At 40.0% G+C, this 21,501-nt stretch overlaps 1 protein-coding gene and 1 long non-coding RNA gene across 11 annotated transcripts in view; one reads left to right on the plus strand and one right to left on the minus strand.

The window, feature by feature from the left end:
* The window catches only part of TOM1L1 (target of myb1 like 1 membrane trafficking protein), a 67,195-nt gene that overhangs the window by 43,967 nt on the left and 1,727 nt on the right, over positions 1–21,501 (minus strand). For 3 of the 10 annotated variants that reach the window (XM_063655852.1, XM_063655851.1, XM_054456401.2), the window contains exons 2-6: positions 17,038–17,116; positions 9,603–9,752; positions 8,543–8,668; positions 7,671–7,775; positions 6,561–6,677 (exon numbers count right to left, since the gene is read on the minus strand). In XM_063655852.1, coding sequence (XP_063511922.1) covers positions 6,561–6,677; positions 7,671–7,775; positions 8,543–8,668; positions 9,603–9,743 — 489 coding nt within the window. In that variant the 5' untranslated portion in view covers positions 9,744–9,752; positions 17,038–17,116. Of the gene's footprint in view, positions 1–6,560; positions 6,678–7,670; positions 7,776–8,542; positions 8,669–9,602; positions 9,753–17,037; positions 17,117–18,802; positions 18,916–21,009; positions 21,281–21,501 lie in introns of those variants that run through there. The other 7 variants (XM_054456396.2, XM_054456397.2, XM_054456394.2 and 4 more) reach the window with 6 other exon arrangements.
* On the plus strand, positions 991–2,976 carry LOC134738671 (uncharacterized). The gene is made up of 2 exons (XR_010124587.1): positions 991–1,774; positions 2,160–2,976. It is a non-coding gene; the product is annotated as an uncharacterized LOC134738671 (long non-coding RNA).

Raw genomic sequence — 21,501 nt, forward strand, 5'->3', positions numbered from 1 at the left:
TTTATTTTTTGTAGCGACAGAGTCTCACTATGTTGCCCAGGCTGGTCTCAAACTCCTGGATGCGAGCAATCCTCCTGCCTCAGCTTCTGAGAGTGCTAGGATTACAGGTGTAAGCCACTGTGCCCAGCCTTCCTTACAATTTTCTTTTTTTTTTTGAGACAGTCTTGCTCTGTCACCCAGGCTGGAGTGCAGTGGCTTGATTTTGGCTCACTGCAAGCTCCGCCTCCCAGGTTCACGCCATTCTACTGCCTCAGCCTCCCGAGTAGTTGGGACTACAGGTGCCCACCACCATACCTGGCTAATTTTTTGTATTTTTTAGTAGAGATGGGGTTTCACCGTATTAGCCAGGATGGTCTCCACCTCCTGACCTCATGATCCGCCCGCCTCGGCCTCCCAAAGTGCTGGGATTACAGGCATAAGCCACTGCGCCCAGCTTACGATTTTCTTAATAACATTTTCTTTTCTCTAGCTTAAAGAATACAGCACATAACATATATAACATACATAATATGTGTGAATCGACTGTTTATATTATTGATAGGGTTTCTGGTCAACAGTAGGCTATTAGTAGTTAAGTTTTGGGAAAATCAAAAGTTATACATGAATTTTCAACTACATTGTGGGGTCAGTGCTCATAACTGCTATGTGTTGTTCAAGGGTTAACTGTAGTTACAATGAATGTATATTTATTTTATTTCATTTTTATTTTTTGAGATGGAGTCTCCCTCTGTTGCCCAGGCTGGAGTGCAGTGGCACAATCTCTGCTCACTGCAACCTCCGGGTTCAAGCCATTCTCGTGCCTCAGCCTCCTGAGTAGCTGGAATTATAGGCTGCCCACCACCATGTCCGGTTAATTTTGTATTTTTAGTAGAGACAAAGTTTCACATGTTGGCCAGGCTGGTCTCGAACTCCAGACCCCAAGTGATCCACCCGCCTTGGCCTCTCAAAGTGCTGGGATTACAGGTGTAAGCCACCACGCCGGGCCCTGAATGTATATAAATGCCACTTAATTGTATCCTTTAAAATGGTTAATTTTATGTGATATGAATTTTGCCTCAATTTAAAAAATGCTATATAGAATTTTTGTTTTTTTTTTTTTGCACAGCACTGTACTCAATATCCTGAAAACCTTTCTCATAATAAAATATCTAAAAATGCTAGATATTAAAAATATTTTAACATTTGTGCCTACACTTTCAAGAAAGCATGAGAAATCCTCAAAGGCTCAAAACCAAATAAGATCTAAACACTCAAGCAGCAACAAAGAAACAATGGTTCACAAGGCACCCATCTGCCAATCTCCAGTAGAGTTCTCAGCAGACGCAAAGGACAAAGCCCACGGTGCAAACAAGATGGGGAGCTGGAGCAAAAACCCCTCCTATACTCAGGTGGAACCCCTGCATGACTACTCCCTATGAAAGTCAGTGAATCAGAAAAACCTCAGCCCCACAAAGCAAGATGGCAAGCCAAATCGTGTGTCAGCGTCGGTTCTTGGTGGGGAGAGTGAAAATACATAATTTTCCTGAGAAATCTAACAGCCTTACTACATCTTCATCTCTAGGGATAAGGCTGCCTGCCTTCAAAGTTTAAAAAATCCTAATGAGTGCTAATTATTTTTCTTCTAACTGCAGAGATTCCTAGATTCTTTTGGAAACCAGCAGTTACTTGGAGGAGAGTCCTTTTTTCTGGCCTCGACAGCCACCCTGGAAGTTCCCCGCTCCTGAGTTAGCAGCTCAGACAACAGAGGACAGAGGACAGTTGTTTTCCTCACCATGTGAGTGCCCAAGGCCTATTCATTCTTGCTCTGATTTTGAGGTTAGTATGGGCTGCTTCTGGGAAAAGTCCTTTGGAAGGGTCTCTTTCACCTGGGTGGGGCTGTGAGCTCTGAGCTGGTCTGATCCCACCTGCTTTATCAGGCACTGAATAGTCTCACTGTTCTGGAGGCCTGACGGTCAGTTTAGCCTTTTCTGTAATCCTTGGGGTTTATTTTTATTTTCATATTTCTTCTGTCATTTCAATGGGATTTGGGGAAGAAAGAGGATGTAAATTTATTTTGGCAAGCTAAAGAAAAATTGTGAATATTGGTTGGTTTGGGGAGAAAAATGCCTGTTTTACAATTCATATAGCTGACTTCAGATACTTTTATTCCTTCTTTACAGTTGTACTCCTTCCATCAGAGTATGCCCATGGGCCCTCACTGACCCCCAACCTGAGTGCCGCCTCTGCTGATGACTCCCTAGGCTTATGCTGAAGCCTCCAAAAGCCCCTACAGTTATAAGGGGACAGCCAACCAGGGAGCCAGTATTATCTGGGGGTTCTAACTGTACTGACCTGACTCCTTCAGATGGGTATGAGAAACCTTTGAAAAAATACACTCTAAAGAATTCTTTGTTTATGACATAGGGTTAGAGGGGGAAAAATAAATAAATAAAATAAATAAATCAATAAAAAACCAAAAACAAAAACACCAAAAAAAGAATTCTGTTTCCCCACAGTCTATCTTTGCTGATTTCATTCTGAAATTCTTAAATCAGATATGCTTCTTGTCCTTTTTCTCCACAGAAGACTTAATTGAATTATTTCAGATCAACCATAGTGGAGTTATTTAGATGGAAAAAAAAATTATTTGTCAAAAGAAATTAAGAATAGCATTCCCCACACCAGATCTTTATATGTCACTAACAAAAAGCATACAAAGAAAAATAACATTCCACATTCAACAGTCTCTATAAACAAGTTGATCCCCTGCCAGAACCTATTCAATTTGAATTTGGCCATGAGTAGTATTCTCATGTTGATTTATAACCTAAGACTCTTTACTATTCAAGGCAAAACACAGCCTTGAGCTCTGGCATTAAAACAGCAACCAACAAATTAGCATTATCCTTGCAAAATTCAACCAAACATCTGCACCCAAACACCCTGAGACAAAGCACTTCAGATTGGAATAAAATATAAAACTGGATTCACATATTTAAATGAAATGTTTCAGTGTGTTTTTACTGAAGGATTGTTTGCCACAGATGGATGAGAATATGAGAGAAAAAGTCATAAATCATTTCATTTTAGAGCTCTGAAAGGCCCGGGAAGACCAGGTGGAACTAGAAATATTGCTGTGGCTATTTAAAAAATATTATCTGCCACATACCCGTTTGATATTTAATTTTTCAATTTTAGTTTAACACACGTGTTAACATCATAAGTTAAAAAGTTTATATCTGGAAAAGCCTCCATTGTGGACTACTACCTTTGAAATCTATTTAATGATGAATTTTCCTTTTTACATCCCATATAAAGAGGATGTATTTAATATTACTCTTGCTTGCTGTCATCCAAGCTCTTCATTTTATACATAAACTAAGTCCAGTGATAGTAAATGACTTGCCTAAGGTCAAGAACCCCAAGGATCCTTAGCAAAATGTTACAATTCTAAGATATTCCAAAAATAATATACTTAAAGCCACGGATCCAAAATACTGATTTATTTCTCAAGGTATACTACCCTGATGTTCTGCAGAATATTAGCAGATATTTGGCAAATTGGGACTCTTTGGTTAAATAAGTTTATAAATGTTGGGTTAAACAAAGACTCTTAGCTATATCAGTGAACTTTATGCATCTCCAAGAGGAGAAATACAGTAGAAAATTGGTTTTACAAATTTATTTGACCAAAGATGCCACTTTCTATCCACAGAATACAGCATACAACCAATGAGAAATACTCTCTTAAGTTGTTTTCTAGAGTCTTGTCTTGCTTCCTAGGAATCTGTCATCACTACACCACCAGAAGGATTTTTCTAAAATCCGACCTGGTTATGTAGCCCCTCAGCTTTTATCTTTTCAACAGCTCCCTTCTGCCAGTCTGGTTAAGCCCACTCTTTGGCATGGCATGATACTCCATTACTTGTACAGGTCAGCTCTTACCTCACCTGGAATTTTATACTCCCACATTGTGGTTTAAATCCTCTTCTCATCCTTCTACACCTGAGCGATACCACAAACTCACATCCATTAACAGTGGGGTGGGGCATGGCAATGAGTTCCTTAAGAGGAATATCTGAGTCCCCAGTGGTCTCTGGGTGTAGGCTTGCATGGATATAGGAGAAATGACCTCTGGTTTTTTTGTTTGTTTTTATTATTTTTTAAACAACCCTTTAAAAAACCCTTCTGAGCCTGGAGACAGCACAAAAGAGAGCAAGGCCCAGATTTGGCCCATAGGCCACAGTTTGCTAACTCTTGAATTAGAGGACAGCACAATTCAGGACATTCAAGGTTGCCCACAATGAGTACTGCCTAGAACATGGAAGGAATATGAAGGGTGCTCCATGCCTAAAAGCCAGAAGCCAAGAAGCACAAGGGGCTCTAACAGATTGGTTGAGGTACAGCAGTGAAATAACCAGGCAAGACAACCCCTGCTCATGCCCCTTCCCTCATTTGAGACCAGATAGCTGAGAAAGGAGTAGTGTTTCCAGGTGGAAACAATGATTGGGACAGAGGAATAGGGTATTATTTCTAGGTACTAGTAGCATTCAGGAAAAAAACAGAGAATACATAATCCAGAAGACCAGCCATAAATGGATCCCAAACAGCATCATCCCATGTTGCTATACCATACTCTGAAAACATTATCAAGCACAGCTGTAGCAATTACATCCTCCCTTCAGCATGGGTGAGCTGGGTCAGCAGAGAATGCAGACCAGCTGGCAGAGAGTCTCACACAAAAATGAGCTCACTATCAGCAATCCAGCTGAACACTGGAGAATGCAAATTAAAAGATGAACAAAAAATTTGCAAAGGAGAGTCCACAGAACAAACAAAAAAGCAGCGTTAAATATAATTATTATCCTTAGAAAGGTAAAGAAAAGTAGAACCATGAAATGAAAGAACTATTATAAAAATCCAACATATTTTAAAAATATTTTAAAATTATGTACATATTTGTATATAGTAAATATTTTTAAAGTACATATTTTTAAATAAAAAGAAATTGTTGAAACATTTATTAGAAGGACTGAATAAGCAACTCAATTTACAAGTTTTAGGGAAATACATTAAACAGAGAAATTATCCCAGAACTTAGAATGAAGAAATGAAAAGTATAAAAGAAATGTTAAGAGACAAATGAATCCAACTGGAAGTTTCATCATCTTAAAGTTCCATAAGAAGAGAATAGAAAGAATGGTAGAAAGGCAATATTTAAAGTAGGAGCTGAGAATTTCCTAGAATTAAAAATACACATAAGTCGATAAGGCAAAAAAGACTATCATCTACTAAGGAGGATAAGTAAGGAAAACAAACATCTGCACACATGTACATATATCTCTGGAGAGGGAACAGTACAATTTCTGAAATATTAAAGTAGAAAAATAACAAATGCAACTAAAAAATATTATAAATCAAAGGATTAAGAAGCAGAATAATATAATACTTCTATCAGCATTAGTGGGTGTAAGAGAACAATGAAGCAGTATCTTCAAAGGCCTAGAATTTTGTGCCTAGAATTTTATATCTTGCTAAACTAACCTGCATTTAACATGACAATCAAAGGACATTTTTGGATATGCAAGCACTCAAAGTTTGCACCAAAGTTTACCAACATGGGTGTACCTCAGCAAGGAAAAAACAAACTACTCAAGACAGCAGTGATATCTAAGAAACATTGTTGGGAAAATTTTTACAATTTTTTTGTTTCCCAAATAAGAAATGAGCGAGGAAAAAGTTATTTACTAACAATCTAAGAAGTTAAAGGAAAAATAACACATGAGAGGTTGGGAGTGGGTATCTGAGAAAAGTAAAAATATCTTAAGCTTCTTAACTTGGCAACAAAGGGACTTAGAAACTAGAAACTGATTTTTTTTTCTAACTGCTTCTAAAATTAATATTTTAAAATTTAAAATAATTAGAAGAGCAAACTGGTAGAGGGAAAAATAAAGTATATGTATACACAGACATAGCAGAAGGCATAGGAAGGCTGTAGAACCACTCATGCAGGTCCAAATGCCCTGTCTACTTGTTCCTCTACAGCTCGAGCACTGCCTCCATCTAGACCATTCTTAAAAACCTCACATCTCTCCTTCTCCCCACCCATGATCCCACCATATACTGAACAAATTTATATTACAGTATCTATAATACTTCATTATGTTTGTTGTTTACAAACCAATCTTGCTCATTAGGCATAAGCTCTTAAGGACTAGAACAGCCTCCTTCTCATTTCTACATCTCTTCCTGTATCACAGTTACTCAATGTTTGTTGAATGGATGAAAATAGAGGCAATTTTTACATACTTAAAACAACTAGAGAATTGATTGTACATGACCAAGGTTATAACTTATAATAAATTATTTGTTGCAAGAGGCTAAAAACCATGTCTAAGTTACTACTGCATTTCTGACAAAGTCATTCTTGGATATTTTTGTTAAGTTTAGAAATCAATTGAAATCAGGATGTAGGAGGACGTACTAGACAATATTAAGGTGTCTTCCATCTCCAAAGCTCAAAGTTTAGAGAATAACTTTAAGAGACACTTTGACTGATTGTCCCTGAAATCGTACAACACCTGCAGAAGCTCTATGTCTTCATGGTTTTCAGACCCGGGAGTATTCTCCATCAATATGGCGGACATCACTCGCACATTCATTTTCACCATATCCAATTCACTGTGCAGTTTTCCAATCTGTAGAGAGCAACACAATCACTAGTCAGTGCGACATACAAAGAATAACTACCTTGTTTCCTGCCCTCATGGGACATTTGCTGGATGAAAAAATGCTTTTGCAAAATTTAATATTTTCAAACTTTAATTTCATATAAATATACATATAGTTATTTTACAAATGTATACCTTGTCACCTTCTAAAAGGACTTGAGATCTCTTGTAATAAACCCCAAAATATGCTTTTGGAATTTTAAAAATGAAAGAAAAAAAAGATTGAAACCCAATATGGAGAGGGGAGAAGTACTAGGTACCTAGCAGAAGAAGGTACCAGAAACCTGGATAACATGGCAAAAGTTATCCTGAGTTTCTTGGCAACCAATAGGATAAAAGAAAAACAAATGAGGGTTATCTAGTTCTCATGGTATTAAAGAAGAAGGAATAAAGAAACACCTTTTTTTCCTGTATTAAATTCTAAGAGGAATTAGTCACATGAATTTTTATATAAGAAAAAAAAATAATAAAAAATCTTCAATTATAGTTCCTTTACAGCAGAATGGAAATTAGCCTCATATAATAATTGTTTATCTGTACCTTGGATAAACTGATATACACAAAGAAGTAAATACAATTCAGTTGGCATAATAAATACAAGTAATAAGACTACCATTTACTAAACTCTTTGAAATATGTGACAGTCCTACCAGAAGTAACAGGAATTAGCTGATGGACACTAGATCCAGTCCACAGTCAAGGCTCCACAAAGCCATGAAAGCCGCTAGGCAAGCACAACTCTTACAAAGTTGGGCTTTGGAAGCAGACAGAACCCATGGGATTACTCCTTCTTGGAACTGAACTATGATAAGTCACATAGTATTACTAAGCCTCAGTCTCTTCCTCTGTGAAATGAGTGTACCTACATCTCAATGTTGTTAACCAGAAAAGACAAACTGTATATAAGGTGCTTACAAATCAGGAAAAGACATCAATAAATACAGTGATTGCTGTTGTTACCTGTTCTGGGACCAAGGTAATAGTCGAGTTCTTTGGAGCAATTACAGAAGACAGCGCTGGTGCAGTAGGGACAGATGTTGGAGGATTTGATGAGATTTGAGCAGTCTATGAGTATGAAACATGGTAATATTATTATGTGAATTAACATAGTCACCCAACGCCAAGTTTTTTCCATTCAGCTAACTCAAGCACTCTCAAACAAAGTCCTGTGTACAGGGTATCTGCCCAGAGTAAATCATCAACTACACAACCCGTCCAGCATTTTGTGAAGAATGCTAAGTAAATGAGATGCCCATAATAAAGCAGGTATTCAACAAAAGGTGGCTATTAGGATTATCACTTACAATTTAATAAAATGCCCTTTTTTTTTTTTTTAACCAAGGGTCTAAGTGATAAACTGCCATGCGAGATTATTGATGCCTTCTCTTTGGGTTGTTAATAACAAATGGTAGCTTAATTCATGTCAAGTCTTTTTAAGCCACAGCTGACAAGGCATCTCCTTCTCCATCAATGACCCTCCTTGGGTCAATGCCACATCTCCAACCTTGGGTGGAGAGGTGAAAGCTCAAGGCTCTAGGCCAGTGCTTCTCAACATAAATGTGCAGAGAAAACACCTGGAAATCTTGTAAAAAGGGAGGTTCTGATTAGTCTAGGGTGGAGCATGCCAAACAAACTTTCACACTTTTAGTAGCAAAACACACTTTAAGTAGCAAAATCCCAAGTCTCGGTTATTCTATGAGATATTGCAATATCCTTCTAATAACTTCATCTTTTTGCTTAAGCTGGGTGGATTTAGGGTTGTCTCCTGTAATGAGAAAAGACCCAAGTGATACACTACTATAGTCTCCATAGGTCAAAGAAAGGCCTCCTACCTCTTGTCTTGCTGTTTCAGCCTCTGCTTCTGAGGGAGGAAACTGAACGCCTTTCTTAACCAGGTCGAGGTATACTTCTTTGACTTCGCTTACATCCACACCTCCTGGGAAGCCCTGTGAACAAGTCTGAATTCAAGAGATGAAAAGTTCCAGAGTTAAAACAGCAACAAAACCAAAACACAATTCTTTTTTTTTTTTTTTTTTTTTTTTGAGACAGAGTCTCACACTATTGCCCGGGCTGGAGTGCAATGGCACAATCTCTGCTCATTGCAATCTCCACTTCCTGGGTTCAAGCGATTCTCCTGCCTCAGCCTCCTGAGTAGCTGGGATTACAGGCACCCGCCACCATGCCTGGCTTATTTTTTGTATTTTTTAGTAGAGACGGGGTTTCACTATGTTGGCCAGGCTGCTCTCGAACTCCTGACCTTGTGATCCGCCCACCTCGGCCTCCCAAAGTGCTGGGATTACAGGCGTGAGCCACCGCACCCAGCCTAAAACACAATTCTTAAGCTCCTGATAGAAAATAATAGATCAATAATTATGTACCTCACTCAGAAAGAGAAAGCTACTTTTGAATGCCATGGGCAAAATGCTCATTTTCAAAGGCTAGGAAAACATAAAATCTTTTAAATCAGACTTCCATGCCTCAAAATCTTGAAGAAACCCCAGGATATATACTATCAATTGTTTTTTGCTGCTCTGAATCCAAAATTAATAGATTGTAAAATAACATCAGTAGCTCTTTTTCCAAGTAACCCTGAACTAGTCAGTTAGCTGGAAGTTTCCCTACCTACAAAATGAACACACAGATGACTGTCTTTCCTATTTGACACAGATAAAACAGAAACTGAAAGGAAAGCAGGGAAATGACCACAAATTCTTCAGAAAAAGGGCACCATCCAATGCCAAAAAATTATTATTACACAGAAACTAACATAGCAAAAACGCTTTTCTGGCTCAATCCTAGACATATAAAAGATAAGTGAAACAATCAGGAGATAAGCTATTAAATCCCTAATCTTAGAAATTTACCATCCCATGAGGTATACAACAGACTTACCTTAATGAAATTCAAGATTCTATTCTGAATGTCTAATGGCAAGTTGTATCTGGGATTCAGTAGCTTAACTAAATTCTCTTTAACAAATTCCTTCTTCACAATCAGAGACTGGAAACTTGGACCACAGTTCTGCACACACATGTCAATAAGCTAAATTAGAAAAAAAATTAAACATTATATTTATCTGGCAAAACCACCTCCTAAAAATGTAAGGGAAAAACTGCTAAATAATGATTTCCACCAGCATCCTAATTAACAAACATAATTTAGTATCTACTAAAATATATGGCAAAATGTTAGGTTCTGGGGATACGTGGAAGTATGAGCATGATGTAACAGTCTGGAGGACGGACTTATTGAGGAGTCCCAGCACATCCAGAAGGGCGTTAACAGCAATGCAGAGTACTAAATGCTAAATGCTGAAGGGACGTGCAGGCCAAACATATGAGCTATGGATGGAATAATATCTGTCCCAGTTTACCCAGGGTAGCACAGGTATATTCCCAATGTCCTGTTTATTAATGATGACACACCCTTTCACTTTCAAAAATGTCCTGGTTTGGATGATAAATTACACAGTCACCCCAGCTATAGGATCTTATAGGCAAGAGTGATTATTTAGGGCTAGGTGGTCTTACAAGACTTTTGGAAAAGGCTAATTGGAAGCTGGGCTTTGCAAAATGGCTAAGAACAGTAAAAATGAGTATAGAGCTATATTCTAGACAGAGAAATGGTATGGAAAATATATAAATGTGGAAAAGTGGGTAAGTTTTGAAGGGGGAGATAAGTACTCTGGTCTGTCTCTAGTAGAGGCATCCTGATATAGGTAAATTGGGGACACTGGAAAGATAGGGTGGATAAAGTCCGTCCAGGTTGTAGAGAAGTTTGTGTGGCAGTGCAAAGGGTGTGGATATTATCTTGAAGGCACTAAGAAGTTACAGAGGGTCTCTGTTAGTTTGTCACCATCACACCTTTACCCTGAAATTGAAGAAAAGGTTAATGTGTGCAAAGTAATATTCTGGATAGGTTGTCAGGCAGCACTCTACAAAGGCAAGCGGAGGGAGAAGAAACCTGGAATGATAGAAAGATCCAGTAGCAACCCACTAGTTCAGGCATGATATACAAAAGGCCTAAACTAAGATGATGTGGGTACAAGAAAAGGAGTCATGACAGCATTATGAAGGAAGAACTTTGAATGACAGTGCTGGTCAAAAAAGGAAGATGACTGAAAGTTAAGTGACTCTCATTCTGCATAAGGACCCCTGTAGTGGAAATTTGGAAGAGGGGGTGGTATGGCTGGTCTAGGTGTAAAAATGATGGGCTGAAATTTAGATATTTTGAGTTCAAAAGATAAGGGGCATTTAAGTAGGTGTTTAGCAGTGAGCTGGACACACACAGCTATAGTTCAAGAGAGTGAAGGGCCAAAAGTGAGTCATCAAGGCTGCCTACAATGAGAAGAGAGGAGGAAGGGCTGAAACACTGGGGTTCACCTACTATATGGGCCAACGAAAATCCAAGGAAGGCAATCAAAGAGTAACTGACAGAAAATGAAGCATAAAATCAGGAGTACATAAGGCATCCCTTTGGTAAAGTCAAAAGAAAAAGTTTCCTGGAGGATGGGGTGTTATACGGTTAAGAAAATGGACTGAGGAACATCAGTTCCCTTGAAAAACACATTTGCAATAAAGCAACATGAGCAGAAACTTGACTAAGAATGAACCGATACTGAAGAACTGCGTGCAGGAAGTAGATTTCTAAAAGTAATCTAAAAACAAAATTAAATCTTTAGTTTCCATGCTACCACCTCAAATTAGAAAGGTCATAGAAACCATAACATGACCAGGACAGGTAAAATCATCTCTGCAGAACAGAAGCCCTGAAAATGGACTTCAGGCCATGCTTTGTATTTTTAGTCTCTCTTTAATGGCAATACATAAAGCGGCAGCATATAGCGTCTAAGTTATACTTAAAACGCTATAGTTTTAAGGCACTGTGACCAAGAAAGTAATCAGAAAATATAGAAACATGCAGCTGTGTGAAACACAGGGAAAACCTTTAAGGCAAAGGAAAATAAAAACAAAATCCAAACATATTAAGATGAATCTGTACTAGTACAGGTTGGTGAGACAAAGTTGGAAAGTTGAATAACATGCCATTTAGCTTGATGGATTATTATAATGAATTTTTAATGGGCGAAATCCTGAAAGGAAAAGTGCTCAATGTGAGTTTACAGAAATATTTCACCTAACTAGTTGTACCGTCTTACGCAAATACCTAGCCTCCAAGTCTCACTCTCCCTAGGTGTATTTCTTGCTAAATAATTCGCAAACCAATTTCTTTTTTTTTTTTTTTGAGACAGGGTCTCACTCTGTCACCTAGGCTGGAGTGCAGTGGCGCAACCTCGACTCACTGCAACCTCTGCCTCTCGGGTTCAGGTGATTTTCATGCCTCAGCTTCCCAAGTAGCTGAGATTACAGGCATGTACCACCATGCCCAGCTAATTTTTGTATTTTTAGTAGACATGGGTTTTCGCCATACTGGCCAGGCTGGTCTCAAACTCCTAGCCTCAAGTGATCCACCCACCCCGGCCTCCCAAAGTGCTGGGATTACAGGCATGAACCACCGCACCTGGCCCTCACAAACTAATTTTTATCTTTGGTGCAACAAGATTTTATGATAATGGGTAAGACTCCCAGGAGGTACATGCACAAAATCAAAGAGTCAACATAAAATGCTAAAAATGTGAACATCTGGAGATTAGCAGTCATGCCTTTTGTGTTTTCCCATTAGAATCAAGAATGTCAGGACTAATTACTTCTACATCACCTCCTCTATTATGTCACCAGAACCTCTTTCACCCTCCAACTCACTCAGATAAGTAATAAAACCTACGTGGCAAATTGGAAAAATTAAATATGTTTTCACATATTCTGAAATTGAACTTTGGTGCAAACGTGTTCAGATAACCCATCTTTGGAAATAAGACAAATAAGAATCCATAATCCGAGGCGGGATTGAAAACTCAGGAGCCAAGGAACAAAGAGAGACTGAAGTGGGTGACTCCAGGCTTCACTGATCTTTTGGGCTTGGCTGGGCAAATCACTTATCCTAAGCCTCAGTGTCCTTATCTGCAAAATGGACATAATATCTCCCTCTAGAGACTTGTTGTAAGGCTCAAATGAAACATAACAAAGAGCCTGCCACAAAGCAGGACCTCAATACATAGCAACTATTTAGATCATCTTCCATGGAGAACTTCCTAGCAGGAGTGAATGTGATGATTAGCTGATCTAAGTATTTTAAGAGAGGGCTGGAAGAAAAAGAGGTAGTTGACAGTTTTCTCACTGTAAATTTCCAAACCAGGCAGAGTGTGACAACAACCAGGTTTCAGGGCCAACAGAGCTACACCTGGGCCACGAATAGTGCCTACACCAAGGTGACTACCCCACCCTATGATGATACCCCTAGGAGAGGCCTCAGTCTTCTCACTCCCTCCAACTGCAACAAGCTCCTGGGGGGACAACCACATGGTTTTGTTTTGCTTTGTTTTGTTTTGTTTTGCTTTGTTTTGTTTTGTTTGGATACAGAGTCTCGCTTTGTCACCCAGGCTGGAGTGCAGTGGCACAATCTAGGCTCACTGCAACCTCCGCCTCCTGGGTTCAAGCAATTTTCCTGCCTCAGCCTCCCGAGTAGCTGGGATTACAGGCACATGCCACCATGACTGGCTACTTTTTGTATAGCCAGTTATGTTGCCCAGGCTAGTCTCTAACTCCTGACCTGAAGTGATCTACCCTCCTCGGCCTCCCAAAGTGCTGGGATTACAGGCATGAGCCACTGCACCCAGCCTGATATTTTGTTTCACTGGTAGATTTGCCAAAGGAGAATAAACCAAGCTTTTTCTTCATTATTATTTTCAACCACATTTTACACATTTTATGAAACCCCTGAAGCTCACTGCTTAGGGGGTGCTCCACAAAGGCCTATTAACTAATTGATTCTCAGGAACCTGTTCAACCACTTTCCATTTGACAATAATAGTAGCCTCTTGCTGAGATTTATCACAATTGACTCATTCAAGAACAGAATACTCTCTGGCTCAGAATAATAAAGCCTGGTAACAAAATTCTGCTGAAACACAAAACAAAACTGCTCCACCGACTGATGGTAGGAAATCATCGTACAGTCAGGTTCCGTCAAAGCCTAATCAAAGCTAACACGTCCATGGAGAACTCAACATGACAGATAACATAAAGAATATTTATAATAGAATTTGACAGGCTCTCATCACTTTACATTAATAAAATGGAAATGTCATATATAGGGATTACTTTTTAAAGAGTTTACTGGTAAACTTATACTTGCTTTTGACAGACATAGGTGACTCCTGTGACTAATTTCCCTCATAATTAAATTTGGCTTACGTGAATATTAAAGTCAGTTCTGAGGCCTTAAGCATACCTCTGCAAGGCAGTGAGTAGTCTGAGATGAGGTGACTGGACCATTAAATACACAACTTGGGGAAATCAGCATGAAGATATGAAGTGTCAAAGGCCTATTTAAAGAAAATCCAAGGAAAAGCCAGGTGTTTTTCCTGACTTTAATGTACTGTGACCCCAAGGATGAAGGTGTATTCTGACCTCTGACTTGTGACTCTTGCCTGTTTTTAGGCACAGACTTTAGATTCTCTTGTTCTCACACATTGGACAGAAACCACAAGGTAAGGGAGCTAAAGATCTGAGGTGGAACAGATAATGGGAACGGCAGTGAGCAGATTAGACTACCTGATGAGAAGGAAGAGTGGAAGCCCAAAGAGAAACAGAGGGCCAGAGGCACAACACTCTGGAATAACCTAGCTTCCTCAAGGAGGGTCTCTGGTCCATCCTCATAGGGAGGGAACCATGATGGAAGAAGATATGGAGGTGGGATTAAGAAGCAACCACTGAAACATCAAGTAGGCTGGGCACAATGGAGAAAGTTGCAAACTGTTATGAATGGTGATGAACACCTGTAAAAAGCAAAATAATAATACCCCATGCTGAAATAGAGAAGGGGGCATAAATTCACCTTCTGCCCTTCTCTTCCTTACTCAATTCTCCTAATCTTTGGCACCCTTAAGATATCCCAGATGTACTAGGTGAATGGTTTACGTGAATATTAAAGTCAGTTATGAGGTCTTAAGCATACCTCTCCAAGGCAGTGAGTAGTCTGAGGTGAGGTGACTGGACCATTAAATACATACCTTGGAGAAATCAGCATGAAGATATGAAGAGTCAAAGGCCTATTTAAAGAAAATCCAAGGAAAAGGGCACATCTATCCATCTTTCTACTCTGGTTATACAGTACCTTCCACTAGCCCTTGAGTCTTCCCGGATATTAGGAGAGACGGGATTAAGTGTGTGTATGAGGGTGGGGTGCTTAATCATTAATCCAGTCAACATCTGATATACCTGGCCCTGTACTACATAGGAAGAAACTAAAGACACAAAGGAAACACAGTAGCCTGCTCTTTTAAGAGGCTTGATTCGTTCTGAGAAACAAAGTGGCATGAGGCAAGGGCATGGAATTCAGAATCTGAGGACTGGGATCAAATGTTGCCTATGCTATGTAATAGCCATTTTCATCTTGGAAATAAATCAGTTTCTGTTAGTCTCAATTTCTTCATCTGTTAAATGGAGTTAATAACAGAACTACTTCACAGGGTTGTCAAGAGCATTGGTCAGGTGGCAGGCATTTCTATCAGTGACCCATCGTTCTGGGATTTCTACAGAAGTGCCTCATTCCTCTCTCCACAGTCTCCTCCATTCTGTGACCTCCAAGAGTTAAGGACAGGTGAGAGGTCAAAAAAAAAAAACAAAAAAGGTGAAGGGGGAAAATGCCTCTAAAACTATATTCAGATCCCAATGTGAAGGGTTTCTTTAATGATCAAATCACGAAGACCGTTCACTGCATTTCTGCTTATTCAGTGAGCCTATGCAAGATGTCCATTTTCTTCTACATGTAACTAGAAACCAGGAGCTATGCTCACATATGCCCCAAAGTCCTCTTGATAAAGACTAATGCTCCTAAGGCAGTGTGATGTTGGCTGATTAGTGCCGTGACCATGCACAGTCTTGGGCTGGGCTGAGATAAACAAAGGCGTGCAGAATAAATCAGAAAGCTACACAGCTCACTCTCAGGCAGCAGGCAGGGCTTGCAACACATACTAAAGTAAAAAGGACAACTCACCAACGTGACTGAAGAGGTCATATTGCCAAGGATGGTGGGAAAATGGGAACACATCAAATAAGAGTCCACACTTAAATCACAGACAATACAACACACAGGAGAATTGCTTAAACCAACATAGAACATTCTCCAAATCACACCAGGCAGCAGAACTTGGTTGGAATTTAATGAGCTGAGAGCATCTCAGGATTCCACAAAGCTGTTCAAGTGAGGTAGAAAGCTAACAGGGAGGTATTTTTCAAAATTTCAATTCTCATCTTAAATTATGGTTAATTAATACATTCACAAACTTTTTTTTTTTTTTTTTGAGAAGGAGTCTTGCCTGTTGCTCAAGCTGGAGGACAGTGGTGCGATCTTGACTCACTGCAACCTCCACCTCCCGGGTTCAAGCAATTCTCCTGTCTCAGCCTCCCGAGTAGCTGGGACTACAGGCACACGCCACCACACCCGGCTACTTTTTGTATTTTTAGTAGAGACAGGGTTTCACCATATTGGTCAGGCTGGTCTTGAACTTCTGACCTCAGGTGATCCACCTGCCTCGGCCTCCCAAAGTGCTGGGATTACAGGCGTGAGCCACCGTGCCCAGCCACAAACTTTTATTTTTTTAAGAGTTGAGGTCTCTCTTTGTCACTCAGGCTGAGTTGCAGTGGCATGATCGTAGCTCATTGCCATCTTGAAATCCTGGGCTCAAGTGATTGTCCTGCCTCAGCCTCCTAAGTGGCTGGGACTACAGATGCAGGCCACCACATCTGGCTAATTTTTAAACACTTTGTAGAGACGGGGTCTCACCATCTTGCCCAGGCTGTTCTCAAACTCCTAGGCTCAAGCGATCATCCCACCTCGGCCTCCCAAAGTGCTGGGATTATAGGCATGAGCCACCACACCCAGCCAATACACAAACTTCTTGATCAGTTCACCATGTATAATACATGTTAACCACGAATTCCTATCTCCTGACCAAGAAAAATTGATTTTTCAGGAACAAGCTCCTTCCATGAAATTAAATGCTATTAAATACTATTATAAACAACTAAACTTTCTTTATTCTGAAATTCTCATAAATGAAGAGTTTTAACTCATACTGTACACAACTCTTAGCTAACCTATTAGCTTTCTCAGAATACTTGCTTCTTATTTTTCACCCAGGATTAAAAATGTAACTATAGCTTGAGAAATCCTCGAGTCTTAATTATAAAATTAAAGTACTTACTGACAAGGTAAGTTGGATTTCTTTATGATTGTAGTTTTTGGAAATTCTTTTCTTCAAAGCTTTCACTGCATCTTTTGGCCTATGGCAATAAATACACTGAAATCACCAATTTAGGCATTGCTGAAAACAAGCAGTCTCTCTGAAAAGCAACATGCATTTGGAGAGAGGAATGGCTAAGGAGCAGAAAACTAAGGCCTTGGTTCTACTGTGGGACCCTATGCGAATGACTTAACTTCTTGAACCTAAATTTCTTCATGCATACAGGCAGACAATACCACCTACCCCCTTATGAGAATCAAATAAAATATTTTCGTACAAGACTATTACCTAGAAAGTACTACCCATGAAATGTGCTCATTCCTGTATCCCTCTATCAATGCACAGAACCAATTTATAGGAAATGCAACTTCCAAAACAATGAATGTTATCATTTTTATTAAAACTATTAGTATTTCCTGAGCACCCCATAGACAAGGGGATGTAACAGGAATTACAACAAACTAGGTCAGCTGCCAATACGCCACAATTTTATGTTACAAAGAAAGGACTGTTTATACGTGTCCAAATTTACTTTAAGATTCTCTTTTTGTATTATCAATGAATTGGTATTATCAATGAAAATGTTCCCAGAGGAACTAAACATGGTAAATAGGATTATAGGAAAAAACCATACACACTTAAAAGTACTAACCATAAGCACTTTCCATTTATTTATAATCAATAATTAAGTTTAATGTTTTCTTTATCAACATAAGCTAGACTAAATCTCTTTTACTGTCAGTTATCACTTTAATATGCCCAGGAAAATTACCAGAATTGTGTTCCTTAGAATAACTTGTAATTGACTACAAGCAAACCAGTTTGCTCTTCTTCATGACTTTTTTAACTTCGATTCTCTAAAGTTTAAGAAGTTTAAGAACAAAAGATAGCACATGCTATAAGAATACAGCTTAAACATAGACGAGTTGACATTCAGAAGGAAAAAAATTGTCCTGTGACAGGGAGGAAAAAAGACTGCTAGATTGTTTCCTGGTTACTAAAAACAATTGCCCAGAAACAGGTCACCACAAGGAGTCAACCAGCTTCTTGATAATATTTGACGGTTTCATCAAATACTGGCACTGGGAGCTGGAGATATTCCTAAAGAAGGAAACAATCTCTCTTTTTCAATCTTTTTTTTTTTTTTTTGAGATAGAGTCTTGCTTTGTTGCCCAGGCTGGAGTGCAGTGGCGTGATCTCTGCTCACTGCAAGCTCCGCCTCCCAGGCTCACACCATTCTCCTGCCTCAGCCTCCCAAGTAGCTGGGACTACAAGCGCCCGCCACCATGCCTGGCTAATTTTTTTTGTATTTTTTAGTAGAGATGGGGTTTCAACGTGTTAGCCAGGATGGTCTCGATCTCCCGACCTCATGATCCGCCCGCCTCGGCCTCCCAAAGTGCTGGGATTACAGGCGTGAGCCACTGCGCCCGGCCTTTTTCAATCTTTTAGAAAGAAGGAATTTGAGCTTCACAGTGACAAAATTTGAAACTATTAAAGAAACTGCCAAGAGGAGAAAAATTATAGTGGATTTATGGATACTCCACATGTTGAAGCAAGCAGCTGCCCCAATATTTCAACCTGACAAGTCTTCAAAAGATAGAGGGCGCCTAATGAATGATGAAAACACTCTTTCAACAACAAAACCGAAACATTCGCAAGAGAAAACGTGCTGTAGTTCTGATGCTTCTTATCAGAGGCAAATACATGGAAACCATGCTGTACTCACCCATCCTGGGTAGTGTTAATTATGTCACAGATGTGCATGAACTGGCCCCAATCTTCAGTCTGAACTCCAGCAAATGTAGCCTTTTCTGCCAAGAAAAAGCTGTTGAGTCTGAGCTACAACAGAATAAAAAATGTCTGGTACTCCTGAAATAATCTGCCTAGACTGTACTAGCAAGTGTCATTAAGTTTATATTGCCAAAGGGCAAAGTGATTTTTTTTTGGAACCGTTCTCAGTATTCAGGAATCAATCAGAACCCAAGCTCAGAGCGCTGCTGCAGCAACAGTAATGAGTGACCTATTAATAAAGACCGCAAGCACAACACCTGGCCACCGGCCCGGGACAGGCCAGCTAAATCTCCGCCTGCCTGGCTTTCAGAGAAGGGAACTAGGCCTTAGTGAGCAGCTACCTACAAGGTGAACTGCATAGTGCTAAGTATTTCATCATATGCAATCTCATTTAACCCACTGTTAGAGATGACGAGATAGAAGTTCAGAGAGGTTAGGAAGTTACCAAAGTTATACAGTCAGTATGAAGTAGAATTGGCATTCAAATCTAGGTTGTTTGGTCCCACTGTTTGTTTTTAAAAATAATTTACTCTCTGGGGGGACAGGAGGAAAGAACTTTTAAAGGAGAGAAGTAATCCATTGGTCTTAGGAGCCAAAACATTGGCACAACTCCAAATAAAAGTAATACGTTTATTCTCCTATCATCTTAATCTCACGATTCCTTCTAATTTTACCAATTATTATAACTTCAACCAATACTTGCAAAGACACTGCTTATCTCAACTATGTAAAAACTTCCATTGCATACACTTTTACTATCAGCCTTAATTATTTCAAACTGGCGCTGGATAACTATCCGAACTAATAATAATAAGCATCTAAACTAACCACAGCTGCACCAGGCTGACCAGAATGCTTCTGCACTTGGAACCCTATGATTAGATAATCAGGCATCTTTCCCTCTCCAGACAGCCCCTTTAAGAATACAAGATGTTATCTGGAAAGGGTAATGGAACACTCAGTATGAATGCGCTAACATTTTCCTAAGAGAAGGATAAGATCCCTAAGCATGAAAACACTGGGTTCTGGGGGAAATGGAGAAAAAAACAAAAAAGATAGAGAAGGGGAAGAATAAGGACTTGCTTGGGGGAACCCCAAAGTTTAGCTTGCTTTCAATCAAGGAAAAGAACCACTTGAGGCCGGGCCCGGTGGCTCACGCCTGTAATCCCAATCACTTTGGGAGGCCGAAGTGGGTGGATCACCTGAGGTCAGGAGGTTGAGACCAGCCTGGCCAGTATGGTGAAACTCCATCTCTACTAAAAATACAAAAATTAGCCTGGCGTGGTGGCATGTTCCTGTAGTCCCAGCTACTCGGGAGGCTGAGGAAGGAGAATTGCTTGAAACCGGGAGGCGGAGGTTGCAGTGTGCCGAGAGCTACTACATTCCAGCCTGGGTGACACTCCCCGTCTCAAAAAACAACAAAAACAAAACAAAACAACAACAACAAAAAACGAATTTGGCACCGAATGGACAAAGCTTACCTTCCTAGAAAACTCCTATTCACCCTTCAAAAGCCACAGCAGAATTCATTTCTCCCTTCTCCTAAGTTTTGTGTGTTTTGCATTTTCTTGCATTGCAAAGGTGCCACACAAAACTGTGCCCGTCTTCCCTACAAGAAAGTGAGTTCCCTCAGGTTTGAGACCACGTCTCACCTTGGCCTCACCAGTGCCTGATCCAGGTCCAGGCACATAGCTGACAGTTAGTCCATGTTTACAGAATTTAAAAATTAAGCAGATGAATTGCTGAAGTTTCGTTTGCCTATGAAAATACAGTCTGAACCCATTTCTGCTTGAGGTTCATTCCAATATCCAACAAAGCACAGCCATTAAGGGAAAGCATCTCCTCAATGGTAGCTACTCTGACCATCTTATAAGGATGTGTAAACTAAGGTTCTGTTTAAGTGGTGTGTTCGGTGTCACAGCAGTTACTAGAGCTGTGATCTAAATTTTCCAAATCTGGGCCTCTTTACTACAACTACTAGGTTCTCACGATTTCATCACCCCACTAAGTTCCTGACATCATCACACTTTGCCTGGCATTAATATGCACTCGTGCCACACCCAATTCCCAAGGGAGGAATCAGGGAAAAGAGGGAGCAGTGAGCTGGTGCTGGTAAGAGTCCAATCACTGGCTTCTACATACATCATGCAAGGTACATCCGGAGGAGAGAGAAATCATTTAGGTGGATGCTGGTGTAGTCCCTAGTGGCCTGCGAGAGACCTCCGTGGCCCCAGATGGCTCCTCTGTTCCCCTCCTCTTCACTCCATTGCCAAGCATTTTCATTCTCTTTGTTTACCCAGAAAAGCAATCCAGGTTGTATAAGCTTGGCACTAGAGAAAACTGGTTTCGGGAGACCTGCCCCTCACAGTAAGGACACATCACTTAGTCTCCTAGTCTCCCAGAGCCTCCTCTTCTGATCTGTAAAACGGGCATAACAATACCGTGCCCTGGAGAATGTGCCTTTAGGAATAACTTTCCCTTGGCCGAGAAGTTTCTGGTGTCTCCTCGTGGAGGCCCAAACACTCCATGCCTGACTCCCGCGGTTCACCTGTTTGGTTCCACTCCCCAGGAGGCATCGAAAGGAAGGTACATTTTTGAGGACTGAGGTTCTACAGTGAGTTGGCCAAGAAGGAA

The sequence above is a fragment of the Pongo pygmaeus genome, chromosome 19, assembly GCF_028885625.2.
Source record: "Pongo pygmaeus isolate AG05252 chromosome 19, NHGRI_mPonPyg2-v2.0_pri, whole genome shotgun sequence".
NCBI lineage: Eukaryota > Metazoa > Chordata > Mammalia > Primates > Hominidae > Pongo > Pongo pygmaeus.